General features: G+C 43.6%; 2 protein-coding genes and 1 pseudogene across 3 annotated transcripts in view; 1 reads left to right on the top strand and 2 right to left on the bottom strand.

Moving 5' to 3' along the window:
* The window catches only part of ERO1B (endoplasmic reticulum oxidoreductase 1 beta), a 66,519-nt gene extending 65,133 nt beyond the window's left edge, over nt 1–1,386 (bottom strand). For both annotated transcript variants that reach the window (XM_024252286.3, XM_054561116.2), the window contains exon 1: nt 1,109–1,386. In XM_024252286.3, coding sequence (XP_024108054.1) covers nt 1,109–1,210 — 102 coding nt within the window. In that variant the 5' untranslated portion in view covers nt 1,211–1,386. The remainder of the gene's footprint in view (nt 1–1,108) is intronic.
* On the top strand, nt 1,209–8,231 carry LOC129052392 (uncharacterized). The gene is made up of 3 exons (XM_054542801.1): nt 1,209–1,241; nt 1,276–1,770; nt 7,339–8,231. The coding sequence occupies exons 1-3, from the start codon at nt 1,209–1,211 to the stop codon at nt 7,441–7,443; spliced, it is 633 nt and encodes a 210-aa protein (XP_054398776.1). The 3' UTR covers nt 7,444–8,231.
* On the bottom strand, nt 5,470–6,482 carry LOC100440382 (peptidyl-prolyl cis-trans isomerase FKBP3-like; annotated as a pseudogene).
* Nucleotides 8,232–19,762: the final 11,531 nt, after the last annotated feature.

Raw genomic sequence — 19,762 nt, 5'->3', positions numbered from 1 at the left:
CCCCAATACCAAAAGTTTGCCCCTTTTATTTTTATGGTTCAAACACAGACACAAACGGACTATTCAGGCACTCTGGGATTTAGTGCAGGGCACCATAAAACCATGACATAAAGTGACTCAATTCAGAAAAACATGTTTTCAAGGTTACACTCAGAGTCACCTTCAATTTTTCTAAGATGAGCACTAATTGCTTCAAATGACATCTCCCCTCATTATCAGGCCACCTGAGACCTTCGTTTTATTTTTTTGGCCCTTAGCAGTGCTGCCACCTTGCAGCAGGTGCAGACAAAGGCAGCAGCACCTGGCAATCAATTCAAATTCTACTGAATAGAAGCAAACACCTCTCTGAAGGCGAAAGGATCTGGTCGCTAAGCCTCAGATTTCTAGCACACTGAGAACACTTGTAATCATCGCTTCACATCAACAACCAGCCAGCACCTCACGACTGCCAGAGCCAGAGCCTCCATCCACGAGCCACAACGCCAGACTCAGAACCCCCAGTCTCGTATTGGGACTTACCTGGCGATGCCACTTGGCAGACACAGCTCAGCTGGGTAAAAATAAAACAATCTTGAGCAAGGGAAGGTGCTCGAGGAAGGGTAAAAGCCCAGAAAGCTCTAGTCCGACAGTTCGAGTGAAGTCTTGTCCCCTCCCAATCCCCTGCGCCTGGCGGGGCCTCGGGGGTCTGCGGAGTGCCCCCTACTCTCAGTCTCCCTCCCTCGCTAACTCCTGAAGGAAAGGACGTCACCGCTTCTCTGGGCGCTCGCTCCCTTCGCAAGACAGCCGAGGTGGTTCATGCCCGTTCCATCTCCCGCCACACTCCCAGCCGCTTAAAACATCCGAGAGGAAAAAACGAAACAGCTCAGGGGGACAGTCACCATCTTCTCTTTTGACTGCCATTACCCGGAGTGTCGCCGTCCCCCCACCTTGCGGGCGGTTCGCAGAGGTTTCCCGCACTGGACGGTCAGGTCTCTGCTCCTCGGGTTTTCTGCTCGCCAGAAATCACCTCTTTTCTGGCCCGGCCCTCCCCGCATGACAGCCGCGGCCCATGTGTAGCGGCCGCGGGTGTTCGGCCGGCGGTTCCCGGCCCGCCATCACTCGGGCTTACCTGCGCCTCGACGACGCTCCGGAGGAAGCTCAGGGTGACCAGCAGCTGCACCGCGGCCGCTGCCCCCTGCCCAGCGCCTGCCCGGCGGACCCCTTGGCTCATGCTGACCTCTCCCCTCGCCGCGGCCAGCCGGGCCCCTCGGGGCCGGGGAACGGCGGGCGGCCCAGGCGACGACCCAAGGGGACGGTTCCCAGCGGCCGAGCGACTCCAGGGTCAGAGGTCTACACTCCGGTCCGGAGGCAGGCGACTCTTTCCCCAACACCCGGCAGCTGCAAGTGAGGCAGAAAAGGCGAACGCCCCCACTTCATCCCCCAGGCGGCCCCGCCCCCGGCTCGCTTGGCTCCCCGGCCACGCCCCCGAGAGCGGTGCTTTGTGGGAGTTGTGGTCCTGGGCGGTCGCCTAGGCGCCGCGGCAGGAAGGCGGAGCCGCTGAACAGGAGGACTCGGGAACTACAACTGCGAAGGCCGCCCCGCCTCCGCGAGGCCTCAGGCTCCACGGCGGCCAATGAGGCGGGACCACGCGGGCCTCCAAAACACCGGGAGGTGCGGGCAGGGGAAGCGGGGCGACCTCTTCTCCGGGAAACCAGGCTGAGGACCTCTCTGCGTCGGTCCCTGCTGTCGCTCCCGGGGTCCTCGCAGCCGCCAGGCTCCAGAATTCACCCAGTACGCGGGCGAGTTAGGAACGAACGGTGCGGGATCTTTGAGTTTCGGTCTGAAGCGTATTCTCTGTCTCATTCATTTTTCTGGAGCCTCACATCTGCTGTAGGTGCCTATGTAAGCTACCTGTGACTTGTAGAGGTGGCTTCGGCTCTTTTTTAATTTCATGCACCCTAGATATGGATGTCATCTCCTGCCCCGCCCCAGCCCTACTCTTAGGTTGACACGTGCGAGTATAACTCATGCTAAAGAATGAAGACAAACCCAAAGGCTTATGATGAAATATGGGGATGGGGTAAAACAAAAAAACTTAGAGTGACATAGATTGGGCACAGATCCCAACTCTAAAACATTCTAGCTAGTTATTGGGCCTTAATTCCCACCTCATATCTTGTTCTAGGGCTATATAAGATTAGGTACAGAAAGAGCTGAGTGTAGTGCCTAGCACCTAGGAAGCACTCAATAAATGGTAACTGCTATTAGTTTTATTAATGTCTTTGATTTCCACAAAACGAGTAATACATCTCCCTTGTGTTTATGTAGCATGTATTAGTTTCTCACTGATGCTGTAAGAAACTGTCACACATTTAGTTGCATACAACAAAAGAAATTCATTACCTTATAGTACTGGAGATCAGGAGTCCAAAATGGACCTGTAGGGCTGTGTTCCTTTTGGAGGCTCTCAGGGACAATGTGTTTCCTTACCTTTTCCAGCTTCCAGAGGCCACCTGCATTCCTTACCTCATGACCTCACATTACGGTCACATCTCCTTCACTCTCTCTGCTTCCCTCGTCACATGCCTTCTCTTGTGACTCTAACTCTTCTGTCTCTCTTGTATAAGGACCCTTGTGATTACATTGGTTACAGACCATCCTATCTCAAAATCCTTAACTTAATCACATCTGCAAAGTCCCTTTTGCCATATAGGATAACATATTCACAGGTTCCAGCGATTAGGATGTGGATTTATAAATAGAGGGTCATTAATCAGCTTACCACATAGTGGTTTATACCTTTCAGAACCAGCAGAGCATTGAATCAAATGCAGGGTCCTGGGGTGGCTGACTGCACAGGTCACATGCCCATGAAGCCAGTCCTGCCTGTCCTTTTCCCCTCCAGCAACTCTTTCCCTTCTCTCTCCAAACTGTCCAGATCTTCCCTAGCTTAAAAGCAAAAAAAAAATTGGCTGGGCGCAGTGGCTCACACCTGTAATCCCAGCACTTTGGGAGGCTGAGGCGAGCAGATCACCTGAGGTCGGGAGTTTGAGACCAGCCTGACCAACATGCAGAAACCCTGTCTCTACTAAAAATACAAAATTAGCCGGGCAAGGTGGCACATGCCTGTAATCTCAGCTACTTGGGAGGCTGAGACAGGAGAATCACTTGAACTCAGGAGGCGGAGGTTGTGGTGAGCTGAGATCACGCCATTGCACTCCAGCCTGGGCAACAAGAGCGAAACTCTGTCTCAAAAAAAAAAATTGTTGCTTGATTTTTTCAGCTACTTCTCCATGTCTCCTTTTCTCTTCCAAACCTATACTTCCTATCTGCTCACTGTCTTCTTCCCTTCATATAAATGTGCTTTTGATAAGAGAAACTTTTTATCAAATTTGTTAGACTTTTTAAAAGATTCCTTGTCTGTGCTGTATTTGAGGTTGTCAATAACACATACTTCCTGGACTTTTGTTATGCAAAACTTCTTTTTTTAAATTGTGGGTTATAAATTTTCCTATTATAAAATCTCAGGTTCTTTAAGGAATCTCTAGTGCCTGGATATCAAAGGCAGAATTCATGGCTTTCCAGAGGCTTGAAATATTTGTTATTAAAGAACAAAGGAAGAAAGTGGGTTCGGGGGTGGAGTAAAAAAAAGAAAGAGAGAGAGACAAAGTGGACAGGGAACTTTAATGCCGACAGGGGTCAGATAGCTTTTGTCCTCTTAGTTACCTAATCCAGAAAGTCACCGCAACAAACCTCCCCGTTTGCTTTTGTTTTCAGCTCAGAAACCTTACACATAACTTCTAGGGACAAATGAGATTTTTCTTGGTGAGTGAAATTGGAAATAGCAGGTGTTTGTCATGAGATAGGGGCATACCAAGACTCACTTAGAGTGGCGTCTGTCATGATCTGTTTTAGTGTTCATTGTTAAGAGTGGTATGACGGGGTTGTTCCTTTGTGAACAGGCAGCCCTCCTCTTTGTTCTCTCATTCTGGCTGATTTACCTCTGCTTTCTCTAAAATCAGCTACACTGAAACCGGCATTGTGAGAGGCCCCGGGGATGTGCTATCACCCATGCTTCCTGCAGATGATGTTCAGTTAGAACCTTCCCATTCCCAAGGCTGTGGTTAGAAGTTGAAACAGGAAGAAAGTGCATACACTAAACCCCTGTGATTGCACGCCACAAAAATCAGCTCTAGCTCTAATTTTTTTTGAAATAGCAAATGAAAAAAATGTCAAATTGCTTACAGTACTGAGGCAGATTTCACCACACACCTCTAGAAAGGTAAGTCCATCAGGACAGAATTCAGGGACTCTAAATTAGAGTACAACTCATGATTGAACCGTCTCTTCTAGGGCGTTGTCGTTATACTTATCAATTCCCATCGCTTTTAGTCTTCTGTCCCTCGTATCAAAATTCACATTCTTTCTGGAGGTTAGCTTGCAGGTAGAATGTGAGCACCTTGATTCACAGTCCTACAGACCACAAGAAATGAGCCAGAGGTAGTTGCACAAACTACTACTTTCTTTTTCTTTTCTTTTTTTTTTTTTGAAACGGAGTCTCACTCTGTCGCCCAGGCTGGAGTGCAGTGGCGCCATCTCACTGCAACTTCCACCTCCCAGATTCAAGCGATTCTCATGCCTCAGCCTCCAGGGTAGCTGGGATTACAGAAGTGTGTCACCGCACCTGGCTAATTTTTGTATTTTTAGAAGAGATGGGGTTTCACTATGTTGGCCAGGCTGGCCTCAAACAACTTTCTATTTTTAATAGAGGGGAAAGGGATGCTGGTCAGACAAAGGCAACAGATGTCTCCTTCAGGATGCTGAGTTTTTATTGAGTACTCCATTCGAATTCACTTCCTTTACCTCAGCTTGTATTCACACATTCATTAAATTATCTTTCCACGTGGAAAAGATGTCTTTCCACGCCCCCGCCAAGTGGATATATTTTTATTCAGCCATTTAGTTTACAACATGAGGTAAAAGGAAAAAGTTCTCCTTGACCAGTATTTTACACAGTTGTTAGTGTAAAACATTTTGGATTTCAGGGATTTATAAGGGATTACATTTCTGAAAAGCTGGGATCAGGTTAAACAAGTTTTTGTTTTTTTTTTTCTCAAGACGGAGTCTTGCTCTGTCACCCAGGCTGGGGTGCAATGGCGCGATCTTGGCTAACTGCAACCTCCGCCTCCTGGGTTCAAGCGATTCTCCTGCCTCAGCCTCCCGAGTAGCTGGGATTATAGGCACACACCACCATGCCCAGCTAATTTGTTGTATTCGTATTTTTAGTAGAGATGGGGTTTCACTATGCTGGCGAGGCTGGCATCAAACTCCTGACCTCGTGATCCGCCCACCTCAAACAAGTTTTAACTCTGAATTTTCCAGGTGACTCTTCCCTTCCAATAGTAACAAACTCTAGTTAGTTACGTAAGTTTCTTTAAGGCCAAGTTTTATCACTGTTGCTGATATCCTTAGAGCTGAAGCACTGCTATTTCAATCAGTATCCACTAATTCCACTTCAGAAACGAACTTTGTATTTAGTGGAATTTTTGCATCAGGCTGCCCTTTCTTTCCATAAGCCCTTTCTGCTTCACTCTTCAATCGAGGCTTTTCTCCTTTACCCAGTCAACAGTGCTTCATCCCATCCTGTGATAACTTTGCCTACTCTGACATTAAAACTTAAAGGCTTGGTATTGGTATTTTTCTTTTTTGAACTTGTTTGAATGTTAGTATCAAAAACAGTCCCATCTTGTAGTGTTCCTGTATACCAGCCGTGAACAACATCTCCCCATCTCCCAAAAAGGAGAGATGTTATTCACTGCTGTTCATCTCCTTTTTTTTTTTTTTTTTTTTTTTTGGGGGGAGGGGAGATGGAGTTTCGCTCTTGTTGCCCAGGCTGGAGTGTAGTGGCGTGATCTCAGCTCACCGCAACCTCCGCCTCCTGAGTTCAAGCGATTCTCCTGCCTCAGCCTCCCGAGTAGCTGGGATTACAGGCATGTGCTACCTTGTCCGGCAAATTTTGTATTTTTAGTAGAGACGGGGTTTCTCTATGTTGGTCAGGCTGGTCTTGAACTCCTGACCTCAGGTGATCCACCCACCTCGGCCTCCCAAAGTGCTGGAATTACAAGCATAAGCAAATGCACCTGGCCTTATCTCGCGTTTTTAGAACAGATTTTGCATATTTTGGTGGACCCTCAGCCAGAGTCTCTCCAGACTTTGGGTTTATTTGGGTTTATCTTCATTAAGCTTCACATTTTTCACTTGCAAACACTTACAGTATTGATACCCTTGAAACACTCAGTTTCAAAAAGATGGTTATAGGCTGTAACCAAATGGTCCTTGTTAGCTGTCTTGCCCGCATTTTTAATGTTTCCTAATAATTTATATTCTGCAAGAAATGAATCTGAATTGTGGTCCTGCAGAAACTTGATAAAGTCCCTCTTGGGCAGGTGCTTACTGCACAGCTGCTCCAGGGTTCACACCTGCAGCGGAACGGCCACTGCCATCTTCCCCTGCTGGCTGTGCCTCACTGAGCCAGCCGGCCGCAGTTCCCACAGATGTCTTGATTGTGGTACACCAAAAAGCATGCGTCAGGACACTGGCTGACCAGAAATGGCAACAGTATGCCTATTGTAGCTTATGTAATTTATGATTTACTATCACCACCGAGGTTAGATGAACCTAATTACCTGGAAGTGACTTACACGAAAACTGACCACATTTTTTGAATGGAAGAATTTATGAGCCTCTTATATTTCCTAATCTGAGATGGATCAGGGCTAGCTATGTCAATCAGCGCAATTCCCTCATTGTAAGCAATGATAATATATAATTGACTTGGCCAAGATCAATTATGACAGTGGGTTGCAGGGGTGTCCAAGAGAGAGAATCCAGTCATGGGTTCTTAGTTTTTGTTTCTGGTTAAGCCACTAAAGCCTATTAAGTTTAGCCTCAAGCGGCTTCCTTACATATTTAATTTCAGCCTAAAGGTATTTCTATACATCATGAACTATAACAACTGGAGGTATAAACCAACTGTGGCCCACACCTGTGCCGGTCACTAAGTTTTGGCCAAAGAAATGTAGCCAACTGTTTGAACCGTGTTAAAATAAGGCAAACGCCAAGCTGTAACCAATCCAGTTGTTTCTGTACCTCACTTCCATTTCCTGTAGGTCACTTTCCTTTTGCTGTCCATAAATCTTCCACCACGTGGCAGCACGGGAGTCTCTCTGAATCTGCTGTGATTCTGGGGGCTGCACGATTCACAAATCGTTCATTGCTCAAACTCTTTTAAATTTAGTTTGGCTGAAGTTTTTCTTTTAACGAGCGCCTTCCTCATCCCTTTTTTCTGCTTATCACTAGAGACAGAAACTAAAAACTATGGCTTCAGGCCGCCGAAAGCCTAAAACTAAACTAAACAAAACAACGACAGAAGAAGGTGGGTTGGACAAGCTTGACCAGCCATGAGACTGTATTTCCTGTGATTCTAAATGAAGCCAAACAGACTCAACCATGGATGACCTCAGTGTGCTTCACCTTTTCAAATGGATAGTGTCAAAATGACAGAGGAGTTAAGAAGAAACTACTTAGGCAGATAGTGAGGGTATGGGAGTCCTCAGTAAGGTTTTTCTTTTTAATGAAATCAGTCCCCAAATCATTTTCTAACGAAGAGCAGCCTGCAAAATTGAGCTGCAGACGTAGACATTCAAGCCGGAAGCTTGCAGGGGTGAATAACGGTAGGAAAAAAGCCACCTGGGTCTAGACATCTTCAAATTAGTGGCCCCATCTTCCCTTTTCTTTGTCAGAAAGGAGCAGGCAAGATGGCCTGGTCAAGTGGAAAGTCCATTTGCATAATAAGATTAGGGTGGGGTAGCCAACCTTCCCCGCCCGCTATGGAAATGTCACACCTGATCCGTCCAATCTATGGGCCTTATGTAAATCAGACACCGCCTCCTCAAGCTGAACTATAAAATCCAGCGCACTCCACCACCCACCCGTCTTTCCTTGCAGAAGCCTTTGTCTCACTGTTAAGCCTCTGCTCCTAAACTCATGTGTGTTCCTGTCCTAAATCTTCCTGGCGCAAGACGACGAATCCTGGGTATTTACCCCAGACAACGAAGCCGCTTCAAAAAGTGTTTCGATCAAGATTAACCTTATTTGTATTGGAAATGTAGTCACACTGACACCGTGTACAAAAACAGATTGATGTTGAGAAGCCAGAAGAACAGAAAAAATTAAACAAAAACAGATTTACATTTATTACAGATGGACTCTGTTTTACTCTCAAATAGAAATGATTCCCCTCATCTCTTTGTTTCTATGCTTCCCTTCCCTTCTTCCCACTCCATGTTCCCCTTTTCTGTGGAAGGGTGGCTAATCATCTCATCTCTGTAGTCCAGAGTGAATCAATGGAGTCCTATGGCAGTTCCTACACACAGTATTCACGTAGCACCAACAATCTGCCACTCTGTATCAGAGTTAGCTTTTCTGTGTACTGTGTATGTGTATTATAGCCCATCTAGAGTGCAAAGTTTTAGTAGACTCTATTTGTACGGTATTCTCTTTAGTGGCTACTGTTCCTAAGAACAATAGTCAGTAAACACTTGTTCATTGACTGGATATTGTTTACTATCTCAATTTATCTTAGGAGATAATATCTCAGAACCAATCCTGAATGTGGGGGCCCCTGAACATTTCCTGTGGAGGGCTGGGAAGTGGCTTTGTTAGAAAGGAATATTCCTGGAGAATGCAGTAAAATGAAACTGACAGTCTTCCATTAAAGCAAAGGATTACAGTTTTTTTTACAACAGAGGTGCATTTGGGGGCTATGAAAAAGACTGAGGGAGTAACAGTCTCCTCAGACTGGTGGAGGCCCATTGCTGGAAACCATTACTGCAGGAGTTTGCCTCAAGCAGTACTTGGAATGTCTATAGCTAACGGATTCTGAAGCAAAGGCTTGAGAATTATCTTGAATAGATTGCTGTAATGCTTAAGAAACGTGGTGAATTAACAAAATTGCACTAAGCATTTACATTTTCAAGATATCATCAAATGTATTGTGTTTCTTTGATGACCGTATGGCTTGGTTAACTTGTGACTTCTAATGAAGGAGGAAATTGTTGAATGGCTCTAAATAAAAGTCAAGGTAATGGGATGGAAACTAAATACACCAGTAATTTTCTCTCCTAATAGCAAGCTGAATTGTGATTAATGAACCTGCTGTGTAATGGCAATCTGTTGTGTTTAAACAACTGTGTTTGTAGATAGTACTGGTGTGTTAACAACTGACCATGCCAGTTTCTTAAAACTGGATTTCCATCTGTGACATAGTTATAGGGGAATTTTGGCTTGGTGATTAGATTTCTGAATTTTACTGAGGGGATTTCTTCGCCTTGTCTTTTGACAATTAATAGGGATTAAAAATTGTTAAAATCAAAGAACTTGTCTGGCCTGCGGCTTGTTATTAGTTATGCTACCTTAAGTATTCCTTGTTTTTCTTTAATATTTACTCAGCTGTGTCATTCTCAAGTATTTTCACTTAAGAGCATTAAAGCTGATAAACTTGAATCAGTTAGAATTAATTCCATTTCTAAAGGAGTTGACATGGTGATATAGTTTGGATAAAACCTTTTCTATAACAAACATGATACTATGCTAGAAGTTAATATATGATGTGACGAGGAATCTAAATAATTGGAAAAACTAGAAACATAATTCTACCAATTTCCACCCCCCACATAACTTCTATAGTGCCAAAAAAAAAAAAAAAAAAAGCCTTCACATAACCAAAGAATCGTGAGGCACATTGGGACCACTTGACTTCTACCCACTCTCCTTATCCACTGCATTCCACATAGGGTCCAGGGTAAATCACAGTGACAGCTAATACCAGGAACATCACAGGACGTAGAAAGGATCACGGTCATAGAGATGATGACAGCAAATAGGAAAACGCTGACTGCATAGCCCAGCTGGACATGGTAGCCAGTGGGTGGTTCTATGCTGGTACTAAGTTCTTCCCTCCTGTTGGTCTGTACCCCAAGTCACTGGGAGCCTCAATAAGTTTAGTTTCTCTACATTCAGATGCTTTTTCGTGAGTTCAGTTGAGTATGTACATGGATTACAGTCAGATGCGTCATCCATGCCTTATGCTGCTGCTGCTTCTCTGCCGCTATTGCCTTACTGTCCCCCTTCCCCACCCACCTGCCAGGAGAGTCTGGTTTTGTTGTTGCTGTTGTTGTTTTTTGAGATGGAGTCTTGCTCTGTCGCCAGGCTGGAGTGCAGTGGCACGATCTCAGCTCACTGCAACCTCTGCCTCCGGGGTTCAAGTGATTCTCCTGCCTCAGCCTCCCGAGTAGCTGGGATTACAGGCACGCACCATCACGCCCATCTAGTTTTTGTATTTTTAGTAGGGATGGGGTTTCACCATGTTGGCCAGGATACTCTTGATCTCTTGACCTCATGATCCTCCTGCCTCGGCCTCCCAAAGTGCTGGGATTACAGGCATTAGCCACCACGCCCAGCTGAGAGTCGGGTTTTTATTGTGCAGCCTCAGTGAGGTAAAATCCCGACCTCCTGTGTGTTATCCTCTCTCACACTTGCCCACATCTGGACTTAGATTTGGATTCCACTTAGCCTTAACAGAATCACCTGCCTGCCGGTTTTATTTTATATAATTTCCATTGTTCCATTTAGGGACTTTTGATGATCTCTCAGAGATACACATTCTTCAAGGATCCTTTTCTTCTACTTGAGCAGCATGGCCTTGCATATAGAATTGTATTTAAACATGCTGTGCTCTTTTTCTGGAAAAGACAAGCTTATCATATAATCCGCAAGGCATTAAAAGTGCCTCTTACCTAATACTTCTCAAGGTTGGAATCCCAGTGGAATTCTTGTTTGTGATCATCCACAGACAGTCACCCACAGAAGCAGGATGAGTGAGCACCATAGTAAACTTACGTGAGAAAATTGTTCTAGTCCCCAAGAATGAAAAAGGCCATTTTATGTGTCTCCTTTTTCCCGTGATTCCAGGGATTTGCTTTCTATTCTGTTATCCAATGAAATCATCTCGCTATTTCTTAGGAATATTTTCACCAGTCTGCATTGCCACCAAGTTATAAAACAATCAGAAAACAGAGAGAAAATGTCCAATTATTTCAGAGATTATAATTATTTGGGAGTATCTTCTCCCCAGTTTTCAGATACTGTTTTTTTGGTTGTTTGTTTGTTTGAGACAGTCTCATTTTGTTGCCCAGGCTGGAGTGCATTGGCGCGATCTCGGCTCACTGCAAGCTCCGCCTCCCAGGTTCAAGCAATTCTCTGCCTCAGCCTCCCAAGTAGCTGGGATTACAGGTGCCCACCACCACGCCCAGCTAATTTTTGTATTTTTAGTAGAGATGAGGTTTCACCATGTGGCCAGGCTGCTCTTGAACTCCTGACTTTGTGATCCACCTACCTCAGCCTCCCAAAGTGCTGGGATTACAGGCATAAGCCACTGCACCCGGCCCAGATACTGTTTTAATGATGTTTTAAAGTCTCATGTTCCTGGTGGTGGTTTTTATTTATTATTATTATTATTTTTTAGACGGAGTCTCGCTCTGTCACCCAGGCTGGAGTGTAGTGGCGCAATCTCCCCTCACTGCAAGCTCCGCCTCCTGGGTTCACGCCATTCTCCTGCCTCAACCTCCCCAGTAGCTGGGACTACAGGCACCCGCCACTTCACCAGGCCAATTTTTTTTTTTTTTTTTTTTTTTTTTTTAGTAGAGACGGGATTTCACCGTGTTAGTCAGGATGGTCTCGATCTCCTGACCTCGTGATCCGCCCGCATCGGCCTCCCAAAGTGCTAGGATTACAGGCGTGAGCCACTGCGCCCAGCCTCCTGGTGGTGCTTCTTAAAGGGATCCCTGGATTTATCATACAACCACATTAGAGCGATTCTTCACCATACAAAATAACTTACCAAAGAGGTTTTCCTACCTAATAACTTCATTGTACTTTTGAAATCACCATACATAAAATTTACTAATTTATCAAAAAAAGGCTCTAAGACTTTTAATAATGGAAAAAACATTTTTGAAAATCAGAAGGTGTGCTTATTCGAAACCAAATGTTTATATGTGAAAGCTTTGTGTAGTCATTTTTTAAAAATAGGCTTTATCTTTTAGAGCAGTTTTAGTCTCATAGCAAAGTCAAGTGGAAAGTACAGAGAGTTCTCCTATAACCCTGCCCTGTGCACACTGCCTCCCTAGAGTCAACATCACCACCTCCGGGGTGCATTTGTTACAATCAATTAAGCAGCATTGACACATCATTATCAAGTTCGTAGTTTACATTAGGGTTAACTCTTTGTATTATATATCCTATGGGGTTTTTGTTTTGTTTTGTTTTGAGATGGAGTCTGGCTCTGTAACCTAGGCTGGAGTGCAATGGCGGGATCTTGGCTCACTGCAACCTCCGCATCCCGGGTTCAAGCGATTCTCCTGCCTCAGCCTCTCGAGTAGCTGGGATTACAGGAGGGTGCCATCACACTTGGCTAATTTTTGTATTTTTAGTAGAGACAGGGTTTCACCATGTTGGCCAGGCTGGTCTTGAACTCCTGACCTCGAATGATCCACTCACCTTGGCCTCTCAAAGTGCTGGGATTACAGGTGTGAACCACCGCGCCCGGCCCACCCTGGGGGTTTTGACAAGTGTTTAATAACGTGTATCTACTGTTGTAGAATCATACAGAATAGTTTTGCTGCCTTAAAAATCCCCTGCACTCCACCTTTTCATTCCTCTCTGCCCTAGTGAAATAATTTTAAAATAAACCTTACTACCTAGAGGTTTATCTCACAAATGGAAAAGTCTATATGAGCTGGAATTCATTCTAACCATGTAGATTAAAACAAGACATCAAATTCATTAGCTTAAAATGGTTTCTCTTCATTCTGTCCGCATGATGTGGTTTCAAGAGAAAAAGAACTGATGGGTCGTTGTGCCTAGTTATCTTATAAAACATTAATGATTATCAACTTAATATTCTGACCAAAATTATGAACCAGGAAAGTGAGATTTTAAATCTTGCAGCAATCCAGATGGCATAAGCTAAATCACAGATAAGAAAAATCTCTGTAGCACTGTCAAGGTTATGGAAGAAAATTAAGATACAATGACTGCTGTAGACTATTTGCATACCCCCCCCAAAATGTATGCACACTAAAATGATGGTATTTAGAAGTGGGGCCTTTGGGAGGTGATTAAGCCATGAGGGTTGAGCTCTCATGAATGGGATTAGTGCCCTTATAAAAGAGACTGCAGAGAGCTCCTTCATCTCTTCTCCATATGAGGACCCAGAGAAAAGATGGCAGTCTATGAACCAGGAAGTGGGCCTTCACCAGACACAGAACCTGGCACGTTGATCTTGGACTCCCAGCCTCCAGAACTGTGAGAAATAAATATTTGTTGTTTAAGCTATGTGGTCTATGGTATTTCTGTTATAGAAGCCCAGACAGAAAGACAGTGATTTTCCTTAGGTGTCTTTGGAATAACACCCTACAGCAAAGACTTCCCACATCATTCTGTGCGGTCACCTCTGAAGTGCTTCCGACCAGAATTGGCTTAGGATTCTCTACACCTCAGCCTGCTGCATAAGGTATCTATGCCACCTGCATTTCCCCATGTAAAAAACATAGCTCTGACATCATGTTTTGAGTGACAACTAAAAAATCCCCTTACTGTCCTGAAAAGTTGCATACAATTCTTAATCTTTTTTTTTTTTTTTTGAGACAGAGTCTCGCTCTGTTGTCCTGGCTGGAGTGCAGTGTGCAATCTTGGCTCACTGCAACCTCCATCTCCTGGGTTCAAGTGATTCTCCTGCCTCAGCCTCCTGAGTAGCTGGGATTACAGGCACGCGCCATCATGCCTGGCTAAATTTTGTATTTTTAGTAGAGACAGGGTTTCACCATGTTGGTCAGGCTGGTCTCAAACTCCTGACCTCATGATCTGCCTGCTTCAGCCTCCCAAGGTGCTGGGATTACAGGCATGAGCCACCATGCCCGGCCCTTTCTTAATCATTTTTTAATGGAAACCTACTAATGTGTTCTTGTTTGTTAATTTCTATGATGTGGAGGAATAGACACTCCCCTGCCACTAGAGATAAGTAAAGGGTAGACAACCACTTCGCAGGGATGTTATAGGGGTTTTGGGCATCAAAATGAAGGATTGGGCCACATGGGTTTTAAGAGTTTTTCAACCTTGACTTTCATGATTCCACCTAAAAAATAGAGCTGTACTGAGCTTTTTTCCAACCAACCAACAAATGAAAAACACTTTTTCTAACCTATTTGAAACATTTTAGAATAATCCCATTTTATTTTTAGTATGAAAATCAGTGTCAGCAACTCAGTAAGTGGCCCATTGTCCTGTCCTCCCACATTCAATAGTTTGAACTGGATTGAGTGAATGGGGCCATCAGTAGTCACAGTCTTCATAGTCACGAAATAAACTAGACTAGACTACATATAATAATGCCCAGGAAACGGGAATGTAGTATACTTAAAAAAAAAAAAAAAAAAAGTAAGTGGACGAGCGTTGTGGCTCAAGCCAGTAATCCCAGCACTTTGGGAGGCTGAGGTGGGCGGTTCACTTGAGGTCAGGAGTTTGAGACCAGCCTGACTAACAGAGTAAAACCTCCTCTCTACTAAAAATATAAAAAATTAGGGGCATGGTGGTGCATGCCTGTAATCCCAGCTACTTGGGAGGCTGAGGCAGGAGAGTTGCCTGAACCCAGCAGGCAGAGATTGCAGTGAGCAAGACCGCACCACTGCACTCCAGCCTGGGTGACAGAGTGAAACTGTCTCAAAAAATAAAAATAAAAAAAAAAAAGAAAAACTTTCTGACTCAAAGATTGAAGCTCGAAACAAATAAAAGCTGTTGTTGACATGAAGGGAACTAGTTATTGTGGGGTTATTTTAATATAGTTGATTACTAAAGAAATACTTTAAAGTATCTGGATATTAGTGTCATAAATAACTATTTGGGAGAAACGTCATTGGACTGTCCTGGGATATCAGTACACCGTTTCTTCCAACATTCATAGCACCAGCATTAGCAACATTAGGACTTTGCAGATTTTGAAGACAATCTTTTCATCCCAGAGTGAGTGTCTCATCCATCACTGTCATTATATTTAAAATATAAGTATGTTGGCTGGGCACAATGGCTCATGCCTGTAATCCTAGCACTTTGGGAGGCCAAGGAGGGCAAATCACCTGAGGTCGGGAGTTTGAGACCAGCCTGGCCAACATGGTGAAATCTGTCTCTACTAAAATTACAAACATTAACCAGGTGTGGTGGCGGGCACCCATAATCCCAGCTACTTGGGAGGCTGAGGCAGGAGAATCACTTGAACCCCGAAGGTGGAGGTTGCAGTGAGCCAAGACCACATCACTGCATTCCAGCCTGGGCTACAAGAGCGAAACTCTGTATCAAAAAAAAAGAAAAAGAAAAGGAAAGAAAATAATATGTTGTGCTATATTTGCCACTTTTATAGGATTTTCTGTGTTGTGAATGAGGATTTGAGTCAATTTTCCTTTTTAAATTAAAAAAAAAAAAGCAAGCTGAGACTTGTTTTAAATGAGTCCTTCCCATCCCCCCAAAATTTTTTTCTTGTTCTTCCACATGGATTCTCATCTGTAAGTACTTCCTATGCTGAAAGGCAAAACTGGTGCATGTCTCTCTTCTACTTTCTATGACCCATGAAGGAAAGAAGTTTTTTTTTTTTGAGACAGAGTTTGGCTCTTGTTGTCCAGGCTGGAGTGCAATGGCACGATCTCCGCTCACCGCAGCCTCCGCTTCCCAAGTTCAAGTTATTCTCTTGCCTCAGCCTCCTGAGTAGCTGGAATTACAGGCATGCACCACCATGTCCGGCTAATTTTTTGTATTTTTAGTAAAGATGGGATTTCTCCATACTGGTCAGGCTGATCTCGAACTCCCAACCTCAGGTGATCCACCTGCCTTGGCCTCCCAAAGTGCTGGGATTACAGGCCTGAGCCACCACGCCCGGCCAGGAAAGAATTTTTTATGAAGACGTAATCCTTCAGTTGAGGGTTCAAGTATGAAGCAATGGTCTTTGATTTTCTTTCCTTTAGATCAATCAAAATTTTTAAAGTGAATAAAATGACCATAAGTCAATCAGGGTAATGTTATTTACATACTTTTTTAAAAAATAAAAGTTGAGGCTGGGCATAGTGGCTAATACCTGCACTCTCAGTGCTGTGGGAGGCTGAGGCAGGAAGATCACTTGAGCCCAGGGGCTAGAGACCAGTCTGGGCAACATAGCAAGACTAAATCTCTACAAAATTTTGAAAATTAGCCACGTGTGGTGGTGTGTGCCTATAGCCAAGCTACTCAGGATGCTGAAGTGGGAGGACTGCTTGAGCCCAGGGGTTCATGGCTGCAGTGAACCATGATCACACCACTGCACTCCAGCCTGGGTGAGAGAGAAAACCCTTTCTCAAAAAATAAATGAAAAATTGTTAAAAGTTGAACGATGATTAAAAACTACATATGGCATTTGTATGCATGTGGATAAGATCCGGTTAGAAAACATGGACAAATGAAATCAGTTTGATATGCTTGCAAAAATGTAGGTACATTTTTAAATGTTTATTTAAATGTACATTTGTTGGAGGCACAAATGTTTCTTATGATTAGGCATAATCATAAACCTGTCAGTAACAATATGAACAATTAAGCAGCTGACCAATCATTACCTCCTCCTTCCTGCTCTTGTTACCCAATAAATAGGAAGAGCTGTAGAAGCTTGGGGGACTGCCTTTACTCACTAGAAGCAGGGAGCTCTCTTCTTCTTCCTCATGCTAGTCTTTCCTTAAAATAGCTACTTTTGTTTTAAGTTATCATTTCTACCTTCGTCTCTTTGTTCAGTCACAACGAAGGTCTCAAGCAGTAACAGTAGTAATTGCTCTAGTGACGGTCTCAAGTAGCAGTAGTGGCAGTCAGCCACATACATTTATATAGCTACCTTATCTGTGACATAAAGTTAGTGATGACACTGAATATCTACAGCGAGAGACAAAGATAGGATGGGAACGGGCATGCATGCATATATGTGTGATCAAATGTTTTCAAACTGAGTTAATCTTTTAAGTATTATATCTATATGCCCTTTGCCTGTTCTTAAAAGTTTACTACCAACTCTCTAGGAAACAGTCCTAAGTTCAGATTTTCAGAACTTGGGAAGTCTCTGGAAAAGATTTATTGAAGTGGCAATTTGATAAGACTTACTAAAGGGACTTAAGGAACACTAGTCCTGATAATGCTTAGTGTCCACTGGGATGCACTACAATTTTTCTTTTCATGGGAAGTTGGGCCCTTTGGGGAAAGTAGAAGGGAGACTTTGTTCAGTAAGAGAAAAGAACAGTGATGCTACTTACTGGTAACCCGTCTATAGGAAACCAAACTTCCAGTCCTTTTTCTACCACCAAGTGACTGAGTCAAGTCATCTAACCTTTGTTTTTAGATATCCTCATCTGTAAAGTGAGTGCAATAATTCTTGCCTTCCTTAAGCCTTATAAAGCTGATGTACAAGTAAAATGAAATAATAGCATTTGGTGGTACTGACTCCTTACTATTTTCAGGCAATTTTCCTTTCATTTCAAGGTTCATCCAAGCTTCACTGGAGGATCCAACTTCATAATAAAAGGACTATAAATGGAACCATATTTTGGATTGTGAATTGCAAAAATAAACCCAGATGTCAAAACCCAGATGTCCTTGTCATCCACGAAGGCAAGGACAGGGTCTGTTTGGTCACAACTGAATGCTCAGCCCCAGGCCAGGAGACTAACACATAAGTAGTCAGTCTACAGATATTTGTCAAATGGACATGCAGATTGGCCTTCATGGTTATCTCTATGGAGAAATTAGCTCTGAGAAAGTAGCCTGTACTTAGGATGTGAATGCAGTAGTAAATACTCTTTTCTGTTTTTTTTTAGACAGAGTCTTGCACTGTTGCTCGGGCTGGAGTGCAATGGCACGAACTCGGCTCACTGCAACCTCTGCCTCCTGGGTTCATGCGATTCTCTGGCCTCAGACTCCTGAGTAGTTGGGATTACAGGCGACACCACCACATGTGGCTAATTTTTTGTATTTTTAGTAGAGATGGGGTTTCACTATGTTGGCCAGACTGGTCTTGAACTCCTGACCTCATGATCCACCTGCCTTGGCCTCCCAAAGTGCTGTGATTACAGGCGTGAGCCCCTGTACCCGCGCAGTGTTCAATATTCTACGAGATGTAGAAGGCAGCCGGACAGGGAGGGATTTGGAAAGTATATACTAATGGCTCTCTACTTGCTTGCTTAAGCAGTATTCTATGTTGTCTTTGAAGTCTACATATCCATAAATGTGGATATGAATGTGGGTAGAGATTATTCAAAACAGCCATATGTTACTTGATTTGTTATATAGAGTTAAGGAAATCACTGGCTCTTCAAATGTTACAGGTAGGTAGTTCACAGACAGCATTAACAGTAATGTCAGTTAAAGTGTTTGCTGGATGAACTGTGGTCTTTGTTGTTGTGTTTGTAGTGAGGACAGCTCCCTAGAAGACTCAGACCCAAGTAACCTTGGTTATAAGTCCCTTTGGATAGATCACTGTTCTTGGTTCATTCAGTTCTGGTCATAGGTCCTCATGACAATTCTCTCTCTTTAATAGATTATATAGCTACATCATAAAAGATGGGCTGAATGAACCTCCTTATAATGATTTAAAATTTTTCATTTCTGGGTCATTTCGTAAAAAGTTCTTTCTCTCTCTCAGGAGCCAGACACAAATATGTAGTACCCTTGAAGCAAATATTCCCTCCACCTGAGAAGAAAAGGGGAAAAATGGGAATGAGGAAAAGGAATGATTACAGTTCATAATTTGAACAAAATCTGATCCTGGCATTGATTGTTCTGAGCTGAGCCTCGCCAGCAGGCCTGGGAACTCTAGTACCCGCTGCTGTCTTGAAGGCAGGCTTATAAACAGCTAGACTCTATGCTGGCTTACAACAATTTATTCAACCAAAAATTACGGTAATTTAAAATAGAGGACGAGCGCGGTGGCTCATACCTGTAATCTCAGCACTTTGGAAGGCCGAGGTGGGTGGATCACTTGAGGTCAGGAGTTCAAGACCAGCCTGGCCAACATGGCAAAACCCCATCTCTACTAAAAATACAAAAATTAGCCTTGCGTCGTGGCGCATGCCTGTATTCCCAGCTACTCGGGAGGCTGAGGCAGGAGAATCGTTTGAACCTGGGAGCCGGAGGTTGCAGTGAGCCAAGATCGTGCCACTGCACTCCAGCCTGGGTGACAGAGTGAGACTTCATCTCAATAAATAAATAAATAAATAAACAATAAGATAGGGATACTGTACAAAAAAAAAAAAAAACCCTGTTAGTTTGAAGCCTTCCGTTACTTCATCATTTACTCTTATTTTTCATAAGTCCATCTACGAGGTTTAGAAATTTCATATTTGTCTTTTTTTCCTAACCAATATTTGCTAAGGGTTAACAAATTTTCACCTACAAAGAAGTTCTCTGTTAAAAAACACTGGTTCAATTTTAAAATTGTAATTGTTGCCCAGATAAGAACTAATTTAATAATTATATCGGACCAACGTTCTATATTTGTTGAAGTAGCTTGTGTTATTTTTACAGCTTTAAGAGAATTTGTTTTACCTAAGAAGAATGGATTATCATTTTATTGTTAGTTTAAGTTGCAATAGAACCCTTCAGTTCC

Source organism: Pongo abelii, chromosome 1 (assembly GCF_028885655.2).
Source record: "Pongo abelii isolate AG06213 chromosome 1, NHGRI_mPonAbe1-v2.0_pri, whole genome shotgun sequence".
NCBI lineage: Eukaryota > Metazoa > Chordata > Mammalia > Primates > Hominidae > Pongo > Pongo abelii.
This window is presented reverse-complemented; position numbering and strand designations above follow the sequence as displayed.